Source organism: Nyctibius grandis, chromosome 4 (assembly GCF_013368605.1).
Source record: "Nyctibius grandis isolate bNycGra1 chromosome 4, bNycGra1.pri, whole genome shotgun sequence".
Lineage (NCBI taxonomy): Eukaryota > Metazoa > Chordata > Aves > Nyctibiiformes > Nyctibiidae > Nyctibius > Nyctibius grandis.
Genome location: NC_090661.1, coordinates 2,365,837 through 2,377,869, shown reverse-complemented (window position 1 = coordinate 2,377,869; position 12,033 = coordinate 2,365,837). Strand labels below are relative to the sequence as shown.

The 12,033-nt window shown below is 37.5% G+C and overlaps 1 protein-coding gene across 3 annotated transcripts in view; it reads left to right on the top strand.

The window, feature by feature from the left end:
- CAPRIN1 (cell cycle associated protein 1) overlaps positions 1-6,794 on the top strand; it is a 32,999-nt gene extending 26,205 nt beyond the window's left edge. For all 3 annotated transcript variants that reach the window (XM_068398091.1, XM_068398092.1, XM_068398090.1), the window contains 6 exons: positions 270-419; positions 579-729; positions 1,527-1,721; positions 2,929-3,029; positions 3,938-4,001; positions 5,538-6,794. In XM_068398091.1, coding sequence (XP_068254192.1) covers positions 270-419; positions 579-729; positions 1,527-1,721; positions 2,929-3,029; positions 3,938-4,001; positions 5,538-5,602 — 726 coding nt within the window. In that variant the 3' untranslated portion in view covers positions 5,603-6,794. The remainder of the gene's footprint in view (positions 1-269; positions 420-578; positions 730-1,526; positions 1,722-2,928; positions 3,030-3,937; positions 4,002-5,537) is intronic.
- The last annotated feature ends 5,239 nt before the right edge of the window (positions 6,795-12,033 follow it).

The window sequence follows — 12,033 nt, the reverse complement described above, 5'->3', positions numbered from 1 at the left end:
TTTACATTGGCTAGAAGGTAGCCCAGAAACTTGTTCATTTCCCCTTGTAGTTTTTTCTAGTTGTATTTCAAGTTAATGAGGGAGAAGACTGGTAGGTTTTTCCTCTCCCATTAGCTGTCGTGAATGAGGCTGTTGAGCTGAAGTAGAAAATACTCATTTGTTAAGGTGAACCTGAGGCATTGTCACTTTTTTTTTTTAAGTGAAGTTTTCAAGTTAGATTTTTTGTATTATTCAAAAGCTGCTAAAATGTTACTTGTTTTAATTATTAGGCTTCAATGTCACTGAATGCAGACCAGACCCCGTCATCATCATCACTTCCCACTGCATCCCAGCCGCAAGTGTTCCAGGCTGGATCTAGCAAACCTTTGCATAGCAGCGGAATCAACGTTAATGCAGCTCCATTCCAATCCATGCAAACAGTAAGTAGGAAATTAATATTGAATCCCTTTATTTTGGTAGTCATTCCTTTTGTTGTTAGACAAACACTGGAATCAATCATGTAATTACATAAAATAGTCTTTGGTTATTCACATTTAAAAAAAAGAATTGGACCAGAGAGCTATTTTCTAACATTGTAGGTATTCAACATGAATGCACCTGTTCCTCCTGTTAATGAGCCAGAAACCCTTAAGCAGCAAAATCAGTACCAGGCCAGTTACAACCAGAGTTTCTCCAGTCAGCCTCACCAAGTAGAGCAATCAGATCTTCAGCAAGAGCAACTCCAGACAGGTAAACTTATTTTAGTAAAAACTAAAATGGCAATAGCTTCAGTAGAGCAGAGGAGCAGGCTGTGAAGTCCTAGATAAGCTAGCAAAGCACATCACACATTCCTAAATGTTCCTAGTCTTGCAAAGCTTTCCCCTGAACAATGCCAGGTTTTGTTATTCTGTTTCAGTTTGAATATCCAACAGGGGGTGAAATTGAGTATGTGTATATCCAACTGTTAAAAGAATTTTGCCACTTGATTCAGTTTTATATGGGTTTAAAAAAAGCATGAACAGGATTAAGGATTATTCTAAAGATGAAAGCAGTGTAGTGGAGTACTTGCTCTGCTGATGTTAAGGTTGGATGATCCTTAAATTTGCTTAAAAAAGGTTGTACTATTTGAGATGACATTTTCAAAAGGAAACAGCTAGAACTGAGAGCAAATATGGGCTGCTTCTCACAGATGTGTAAGGTTCATAAAGAACCTTTTGCTAAAATCAGTTAGACATGGTTTGAATGCAGCAAGCAAAATGCTTTTGAAGTTAGCAACTTCAAAAACCAAACAAATGGTAAAATAAAGTCTATATACAAAGCTGTTCTCCTCCCAGCCCTCACCTCGCTTTGTGGTTTTAATGTTGTGGGATATCTGACTAGTAAACTTGATACTTAATTCTGCAGATTAATTGTCTTTGAATGGGTGGGCATTTATGGATGTGTTCAGTGGTATTTCAAAGCTTCAAATGTTGAGTTTGAAGTGAGGATGTGTGGGAACATAAATGCAGACTTTTATACTTCATTTTTTCTCCCCACTTTCAATATAGTGGTTGGTACTTACCATGGTTCCCCGGACCAGACTCATCAAGTGGCAGGTAACCACCAGCAACCTCCCCAACAGAATACTGGATTTCCACGTAACAGTCAGCCTTACTATAACAGTCGAGGAGTGTCTCGTGGTGGATCACGTGGGGCCCGTGGCTTAATGAACGGTTACAGGGGACCGGCAAATGGATTTAGAGGTAAACAGCTTTATTAAACTCTTTCATTTGACTTACTTCTTTCTGGAAACACCGTGTCAAGGTACCAAGTGTTAAGCTGACCTACTGTTGTTTTTATATTGTAGTAACATCTCTGTGAGGTACTTAAACTTGTAGTAAAAATTCCGTTTGCTTTAGCTAGCTTAAGCAACTTATATTTTAGGTGTTTGGTGGATGTAAATAAGCATTTTTTTCTGTTCTGTGCTGAAGGCTTAGTGTTAGTTCAGTTAGGCGTCTACTGCAAGTAGAAGCAAACATGGAAATAATCCAGCAGAATTTCACAGCCATCAAGTGAGGAATTCAGATGCCAATTGGTATTTCAAAAATGTTTTTTATTTCCAGTTATGGTAGAAGCAGTATATTTTAGAGTTCAATGTTCCATCATATTAGAATAGGCTGGATGATGCGGAAATCCAAGAACAAAAAAGTCCACAAGTCATTACTCTGAGAGAATTAACAGGAGTGGAGGAATGACACTGTAGTTCTAGATAAATAAGAGAACTTTCATGATTCCTGGAGATTATTATATGTGTCTGTCAAAGTTACGAAGGTGTGGATGTTAGAATGGGGGAGAGAGATGGTTTCCTTGTCAAGTGTTCTGGGATTAGACTAATGGATACAGTACTGTGTGCTCTTGCCATGGTCTCTTCCTCTCATGTGGTTGGAGAGTAAAGGAGAAACCTGTTAATAAAAATACAGCTGATTCTAGTAGGGAATGCAGTGGTCACTTTGTGTCTGCTTAAAATTGATCTGATTCCAAGTGTTAGATCCTTGGGACTGGAGCCATCCTTGAACATTGTCCACAGGACTCAGGAGAGTCTTGTCTCGGGAGCTGCTTTTTGCTTGAGTTGGCTGTTGTGGCCTTGCAGGTCACAGCTGTTACATTTAGATCCTGGTATTAAGTTTAGCTCTGGACTGAATGTTATGTAAATCAAGCTTCAAATAACTGGAGAATGCATTGTGAATTGTTGTCTCCTCCCAGTTCTTGCTAGGTCTTCATTCTTGTTTCTTGTAATAGTATTAGCACTGGTGTTACAAACATTTCGTTGACTTGCAGGTAAACAGTACTTACCTAAAGGGTGTTTTTTCCTCAGGTTTAGGTAAAATGCTGTTACTGCTTTTCTTTGTATGGTAGCATAAAGTAATAGGCTATCGTTTCCGAGTGAAAGACTTGTACCCTGTTCCTTAGGAGGATATGATGGCTACCGTCCTTCCTTTTCCAACACTCCAAACAGTGGTTACACGCAGCCCCAGTTTAATGCTCCTCGGGATTATTCAAACTACCAGCGGGTAAGCTACCATTATATTGTACAGTCTAGATGCAGAAGAAGAGAGTACCTGTCAATGAAAGCACTCAAACAAATCTATTAGTGAAGGCTTTTCTGAGGACTTTTTTTGTTGCTAATGAAGACAAAAGTTTCAGGTACTAAACAGATATTTAGAAATAGCAGAATATTAAATGACTGGTTATAATTGGGAGACATGTTCTGTTTGGCTGATTTGATATCTAAAGGAATTAATAACTAGAGCAAGGTTGAGTGAATTATAAAGAACTCTTTCTTTAAATACAATTATTTTCACAGCTTTGTCAGAAAGAAACTTAAAGAAGAACTTAAATCCATTGAAATTAACTTTTCAAACTTGTTTGAGATTGCCTGTCATCTTCAATGTTGATGTGTTACTCTCAAATATGAGTAGAAATTCGTTGTTCTGAAGGAATTATGCTCAGTTTGGTCAAAGCTGAGAGTGACTGGAAAATGTCTTAATGCTGCATATCCCCAAACAAGTATTTATAAGCAAATGAGATGACAGGTTTTGATCCTGCAGTAAGAATGTTGCTTCATTTGCTGACGGGTCCTTCAGCAAATTCATCTCTTTGACCTCTCTGTAGTTTGAAAAATTGGAACACTGAATACATCTATTTACATTTCTTACTTATACTGAGCAACATGTCCTGTAACTAGAGAGAGAATTTGTCATTGTATGTTTTCCTGTACCTGTTAGGTACTGGTAGGAGTAAGAAGTCATTTTTCTAAGATTATTTTAAACTGATAAAATGCTGTACGTTGAAGTCATAGGTGTTTTGTCAGTGCATATTGTATTAAAAGCTCCTTATTTTATTGGCCATTAATAGCTTCCTGGAACATAACAAAATGCCCAGGTTTTATGTCGTAACTTTTTTCCTTTCTTTGCTTCAGGATGGGTATCAACAGAATTTCAAACGTGGCTCTGGACAAAGTGGACCTCGGGGAGCTCCTAGAGGTAATTCCTGAGTAGTGAATAATTGATTTGGGCTGAATGGAAGTTTTTGGTCCAACTTCTGGAGTTTTGGATTTACAAAGCAACCTCACTCCTTATTCAGCAGGTCACAATTGAAGAATAAGCTTACTTTCCTCTGACCTCAGAGCTGACCCTGCTTTTGAACAGGGATTGGACTTGGAGGACCTCTTGAGGTCCCTGCTGACTTGAATTATACTGTGATCCTTTGAACTTGTGGTGGAAGTTTAGTTGGCCATTGAATGAGGAATTCTTTGAAAAGAAGTTAAAACAACAATTGCTTTTGACACTTTAAATGTAGCAGAACTATATAGTTGCCTTTCATTAATGAAAGCCTTAGGAAAGTGATTTTTTTTTTGGTGAGGTTTATCATGACTTAAGATCTGCTTGCTAGGTGCATTAATAGTTTGCACATAAGACTTATTTATAAAGCAGACATTGGGCTTGAGCTGTCAGCCTTCAAAATTGTATGATACCCTGTTGCACTAAAAGATATCCTACTGCATCTGTTGTGGAGGTCTCTCTTGATCTAAGGATACAAAGTTACCTCCATGCTCATCTGTTCCTTGATCCTATAGAATTGTTGCTTTTAGCTTATTGAGGTTTGTTGTCCTATAGCTTTGTAAGAGTGTTTGCCATGTGTTCATCTGAGAAAACAAAACAAAAAACCCCACATACATAATTAGGCTGTAGTTGAACTTCTAAATTTTATTTTCAACACTATTTCCACAGTTCTTTTTTTCGGTACACTTTTGGTGATGAGACTGTCTTCTGTCTCGATAACAGACATTTCCACGAGAAGCTTTAGTTATCACCAGAGCGCTTTGGCAGTGAGGACAGCTCGAGGCAGTGCAACCTACAGTCTGTGAAACCACAGCTCCGTGTGGTAGCACAGTTTTGAAGAGTTCTGTCCTTGACTGTCTTGGTACTGAAAGCCCTAGAGTGTGAACTGTGGCCTGAAGCTCAATGTAGTTGTAGGCTGTGATGAAACTGGGAGCGTATTTTAGGAAGCACAACTATAATGAAGGAAAGGCTTGAGGTTCGTGGTCAGGGATATGCAGGCAGACATGAGAGGGATTCCCCAAATGACCTACAATTCGCATGTACTGAGAATGTGAGCTACAGGCAGTCTCTTTGTTAATGAAGGAGGAAAAGAATGGACGTTAAAACTTGATTAGTTAGCTCACAGTACTTATATTTAAAATACAGTAAACCACTTATTCCTTACATTACTGCAAAACTTTTAATTTTAGTCTTATGTTCATATCTTCATGACTTGATTTTTTTTCATTTTTACTTGATTACAACTTTGTAGTTCTGGGAAAAAAGTATTGGGATAAAGCTGAAAACTGTGAAGACGGGTTACATGCTGTTGATTTTTGATTTGAAGAAGCTTTTAGAACCATATATAGTCTAGATACACACCTGGGAATTCTCACCCAATTTAGACCAGAGCTGCTAGGAATTCTTAAAAACAACATGACTTCATGCATAATTCAAGTGCCTTTTTATGTTTTCTAGGTCGTGGAGGGCCCCCAAGACCAAACAGAGGGATGCCTCAAATGAATGCTCAGCAAGTGAATTAAACAAATTCACAGGATTTTGTTAAACGCCAAAAACACACTGGCCAGTGTACTATACATGTTACCAGAAGAGTTATTATCTATTTGTTCTCCCTTACAGGAAGTTTGTTGTAAAGGGACTATTTTCATTACCCATAATGACAGGACTACAGTTACCAGCTTTGTATTACCTGGATATGGAAAGGAACGAAAAAACGTTTACTCTGCATGTTCTGTCCTAAGCATCATCTTGAGCCTTGCACATGAGATTCAGATTCCTCACCCTTGCTAAGAGTAAAGCAAAAAAGGCAATTTTCAGGGTGATCCAATCTCCATGGTTAGCTGAAGTGGCAGGAAAAGCAAAGACTCACTTCTGACATTTAAAAGTGATGTAACAAATTTGGATAAAACCTGCAAATTTATAAAGATTTACTGTGGTGGCAGTTGACAAAACTTAATGTTCCCATGAAAGGATGGAAAAGGTGAAGTGTGGCTTGGTAGAGCAACTGCATTTCAGCTTTTTCTTATTAAATTGAAGCACTGAACAGTTAAAAGATGCGTAGTGGTGCCCGTTTCCCTAAATAGACAAAGGCTTATAGCCAGTTTTTGACAAAGAAGCAGCACCCTTAGCTACAGCACTCCTCATCACCAGGGCCCTGTTTACTGTGGCTAAGGATTTAAGATTGCTTGCATAACTGCTAATGTAATTGTGTATTTTTTTTTTTTTAAAAAAAGTAAAAAGTTTTAATTTGGCACTTCAACAAAACTTTGCAACAAATGTGAGATATAATCTGGATGGCCACTGTATATTTGATGTGAAGTATTTAGGTATCTCTTTGAAACACTTTTAAGTTTCTTTGATAGCAATGACTTTTGTAAGGATTGGTATTCTCTATCATTCCTTATGACTTGCACATTGTCTGTCACTAATACTTGACCTTGCTGTATTATCACCTAAATAACTGATGCCGGTACTGTTGGAAATCTCTAATGGATAATCATAACACTTTTGGTCACATGTCCTTTTGTCTTTCCTGCAGCCTTGAAGGTTTTAAGAAATCTCAAATGCCCGCTGCTGCTGCCCTTTTAATTGCTATCTTTTGAAAAGCACCAGTATGTGTTTGATTTGATTTCCCCTTTTAAGGGAAATGACAGCCAGCAGTTACAGTTCTAATGGTATAAGCCAGACAAATAAAACATCTTTATAAAAATTGTATCCTGGAACACTGGTTTTCAACGACTGAAAAGAATTTGATGTAATGGGGTGACATTTCATAAGGTTGGTTGGTTTTGGTTTTTTTTTTCCCCCCTGATTTTTTTTTTTTCCTGAATAGATGTAAATCCTCCTCCTCCTGTTTTCCTGATTTTATTCTAATAGCTGTGACTTTTGGGAAACTGTTCTTTTTGTGGACTTTCCTTTTCATCAAGGCAGCAATGTATAAAAGAAATGGCATAAGACTAGGAGCTGGAAAATACCAAGTCTTATTCAAGTTTTACTGCATACTTGTGGTATAATTTTTGGAAAATCACTTGTGCCTACCTTGTGCGCACATGCACTCTCTCTGCAGTGGGGAGAATATATTGATAGCTGCCTCCATAGAGGCGTTGGTAGTTCTGTTGCATTCTGTAGCACGTGCAAGAAGAAAAGTGCTATATATGCTAAGTATTGCTCATCAAATAATTCCTACCTGTGGAAAGGTGACATTAAGGAACAGCTCCATGTTGTTTAACTGTTATATACAAAACTGAAGGTTGTTTTCACTCAGAGGGTCATTTCTACTTTGTATCACAACTGGACTTTCAGAACTTGTAGTCAGATATTTTGTCTTCATTGTGAAATAATCTGAAACTCTATACAAATTAGGTGGTAATATCACTTTTCCATGTTCTGCGTGAAGAGCACAAAAGAGAAATGTTTTTCCTGAGAGAAGTGATAAGCTTGTGAAGACATTATTACACACCAGACATCTTGAAACGATGCTGATGGCTAGAAGCAGCAGTTTTAGTCAAGGCCTAGAAACATTCCATACCAGTATAACAATATAAACTGCAGTCCAGTGAGAAGTTGCTGTTCTGTGTCTTTTTTAGGAAGCTATTACTGAAATAATAGTCCCAACTGTTTTTTAACTGGAAAAAATAAAAACACAACCCTTTTAATGTTGAACTGATGTAGGAAAACAGTGAATTCTTTTTATTTTATTATATTTTTTGTGCATCGGCTTACTTTTTAAATGGTTGGTAGAACACAAGCTATTCAGCTTTTTCCATTGCACACCAAATGCTTCTTCAATAGCTCATTGTAATTTGACAGTAACCTTGCAGCATACTGAATTAAAGACCGCTGAATGGATCAGAACATTCCACTTAAGGTCTTGGGTTTGGTTTGGTGTTTTTTTAACTTAAATTTATTAATAAAGCATTGGGTAGTTGAGAGGCCTCTTAATTGAGATAAAACTTTGTAAGCCTTTTCATGTATGAAAATGATCTTTAGAGTAGCTGATCTACTGTACGCTGATAGAGGGAGATGTCTTATAATAACAACCGTCAAACAAGTACGTAAGATGTGTTTAACCTGGGAATTTGCACTGACTCTAATCTCAATACCTGCATCTAATAAACAGTATACTGAAAAATTGGCTTGAGTCCCAGTATGGCACATAGATCCACTAACTGGTTTTTCTGGCCTGTTCAGGGGAGCTTTTAAGCATCTTCATTCTGTAACTTAGCTGTAGATCTGAGTTAGATCCAGATCACAAGCACTCCTAGACAGTCTTTTGAAGAAGATGAACTTTTGAGCAAAAAACATTATAAGTCATCATATTGAGGGGGAAATGGTGGCAGTTCTGGACTGGTTCTCTTGCAGAGCCCTTCCTGGATGCCAGGGGTGAGCTGCGTTTGTTATAGTTTGGTGCTGCTTTAGGGTAAGTTGGGCCTGATGCCTGTGGTTGGAAAGTGTGAGTGAGCATGAAGAAGTGCTACTTCTGAGCCTGTATGTAGACCCATCAGTGGCACTGGTGGTTTTACTTGATTCTTCTGTGAATTGGTCTTTCTCGGAGCATAACAGACTAGTTACGACTGTCTTGCGTATACAGCTACTATGAGGAGATACAGGTTTTTATTTTGGCAGGGGCTTCATTGTCTAATATTGCTAGGCTGTGATAACATACAGTGGTATGTGTTTGAGAACAAACTAGCTTCAGCGTCTTCCTCTTGGCTGTAATACAAGGATTCTTGAGTAAATAATTTATATATAAATCACTCGAGTTTCCAGGTGTTTCTACCTAGTGTTACTGTGTCTGGGAAACTTGGATCCTTCCTAGACATCCTACAACTTAAATATTTAAGTCAAAAATCAGGAGCTATTGTCTCATACCTAAGGTCAGCGTTGTCCTACATTTTACTTGTATGTTTCCACTGTATACAGGCTGTCTTTTTAAGAACAGTTCACCAATACGACTTTTGGGTTTTGCTATGGAGGGAGTTCTAGGCTTCACTTAACTACTGTTTTCTTTCCAAGGTGCTGTCTTTTGTGTAAAGCAATCTCTAAAGCATAACATCATCCAGAGTAGTTAGAAGAGTAATGTTGACTTCTTGTTAGTAGCCAGTTAATGTATTCTGCTGGGATTTTATAACTCAGAGAACTTCATGACCTTAAAAATGTGTCTTCTCAAAATGTCCTGCAGACCTTATTTGTTAGGCAGATTCTTTGATTGGGTTACAGGTTACCTTGGTATGTGTCTTTGGAGAACGGCTCTAGCTTCCTTCCCCCAGATGGCATGAGAGTAACTACTCTGGAGAGAGAAAAGTTACTGAGAAGGCTTTAACTCTAGGCAAATATTGAAAACATGATACATGCTATTGAAAAAGTGGTTAAACTTTGTATGATTAAAAGCAAATAGGGCAAAACCTTTGTGATCCAGCAGAGTAAGATACAAAACCAATTGGTCAGACAAACCTTGATCTTCCTGTTCTTTTTTTTTGAAGTTCTGGCATTGCATAAGCTCAGTAGTTGACTTCTCTTGCCTCTTCTTTGCAAGAACCATTCATTATAAATGCACATCTGAGATAGAAGTGTTTGGGCTCAGTGGACAAAATTGTGCTCTATTCTTCAGTTTTCTCCCATTCCAGGTCTCCTGTGGATACAAAGGGACACGAGAATACTGCTCATTAACCAGCCTCATTAATGAGGCTGCCAGTCACATCTTGAAAAATAAAGATCATCCCTCTTGCTTGTGCAAAGCTGTTCTCGATTGAAGTGTATGCAAAGTATCGAAACAAGTACTTCAAGATTCAAATTTATAGCTGGAGATGAGGTTTGTGACCATATGAAGTAGACTGTCTTTCAAATCTCTGCACCTGTTTTTACAGTATTCCAGCTGCGTTGAACGTGGATGGGACTAGAAGGGTTTTTAAATGCTTGAGCTGGCACCAACTAAGTTCTACAGATGGGGTGGGTAGGCGTTCTTCATCACTGATGGACTGAAAAATCAGTGCCTCATCTGAAGAGCAAGCAGGAAATGATCCCGAACAATGAAACCTGCCTTTTGAACTTAGGTGATTGTTTCCTTATTTAAATCTAGGCTTAAATATAGTTATGACTATATTCTGGAACTTTACTGGAAACTCAAACATTGCAAAATTGTGTAGTTCTGGTTTTCTATAAATGACAAAATTTGTTAAAATTTCTTTGGCTGTTCCATCACAACATCAGCATTTGCGCGTTTGGTCTCATACTCAGCTGTCTTCTGGTCAGTGGGAGAACTTAAAAGAAGGAACTTTGACGTGAACTTTGGGAAAATTCCCTTATTTAACATCAGATTAGCATACCTGATAGTCATGAAGAAGGCCAATTGCTTAAACTATAACGTATTTCTCTTTGGCCAATTTGTTTTCCCAGAGGGAGGGAGATTGGGAAGGTCCTTCAGAGTTCCCAGTTTGCAAGTACTGCTTGGTTTTACGTTCAAATGTTTTTCATCCCGGTCAGTACCAAGGGCTCCATCCTTTTGAGACCACTGCACCTGGCTGCTTAGGATTTGAGGGTGCATTCAAATCATCTAACATTAAAAGGAAAAAAGACATCTACACTGTGGTAGACTGTTACAGAAACGTAAATGTCTCTTCCTCTATGTGAAAGCGAACCCTTGCCCCTCATACATCTGTACAAAAACGTGAAAGCAGCATCTGCCTCTTCCCACAGGGTTTCAGAAATGGGGTGTTGCGGAGTTTTTGGTGTGGTATGGCAGAGTCGCTGATGAGAAACTCATTTTCTAAATAGTTTATCTAAGGGAAGAGGGGCTACACTATTATCTTTCTTGGGTTTTTTGAATATAATGCAGTTAAAATTACTTGTGGCTGTGTACGTCTATCCTTAATGGAAGGAAATCTACTTTCCAAAATCCACATCCTAAAGCCAGTTTGAGGAGTGCTTAAGAGAACCATATTAGGAAATCTTCAGCCAAACTTGACATTTTGTTCTGAATTAAATTTATCTGTATTAGCTCTTGCTGCAGTTACTAACCCGTTCATTTTAAAAGCTAGGTTCTGTTTCCCCCCCATACTTTTTAGTGTTCATTAAATAATCAGATGGGTGTAACTAGCTCAGTTCCAACTATGGTGGCCAATTTCTCCTTTCTATAAAATGTGCTCAAATACCCAATAGTGGCTCAAGAGTACACCTGAAATTTTCATATCAAGATAAATTTTAGTAATTATCCATTAGACTTTTATGAAATGAAAATGTATTTCCTTTTTTGAAGCTATTCAATTTTAGAGTAAATTTTAGTAATGCATCTACCATATAAAATAAGTCTTCAGAATGTCATTTTAGTTAATTGTCAGATTTAAATTTTCTGATGGCCTTAAACATACCTGTATATATGTCTGCAGTTCTTTAACTCGACGTTAAAAACAAATTGGTCCATGGCTTATGTAAACACTTGAAAAATAAATCTATTTAAATGTTTTAAGTCCTTCCCTTTTAAGCAAATATTTCATATCTATACCTTAAGGAATTGTCTTACTACACTTCTGTTACACTGGTGGTTTTGTCTCACAAACTGGGTTTACCTGGGTTCACCTCCTCAAAAAATACTGTTCTACAGCCTTTATGATTATTAATTCAATAGTTTTATCATATTTTTGCTATATTTTAAAACTTAAAATATTTTATCCCAAAATACATCCAGTGGTATTAAACACATATTTCCTACGATGTTACCTGGTTTTAAATACTTCAATGTTCAAATGTTTAAGTTCAAAAGTTTTTGGGGGGGCAGTATTAAAAGCTAAGAATAAATATATCTATGCAAATAGCTTGGCTCAACTTTGGTATTGAAAGGTTAATGTTACAGATTTTAGGTTGTTAGGAATAGTTTTGCTGTCAGTTTGAGAATAAATTCAGTGTTTCTGAAAACTCTTACTAGTATTTAAACCAAGTCAGATTGATAAATTGTTTT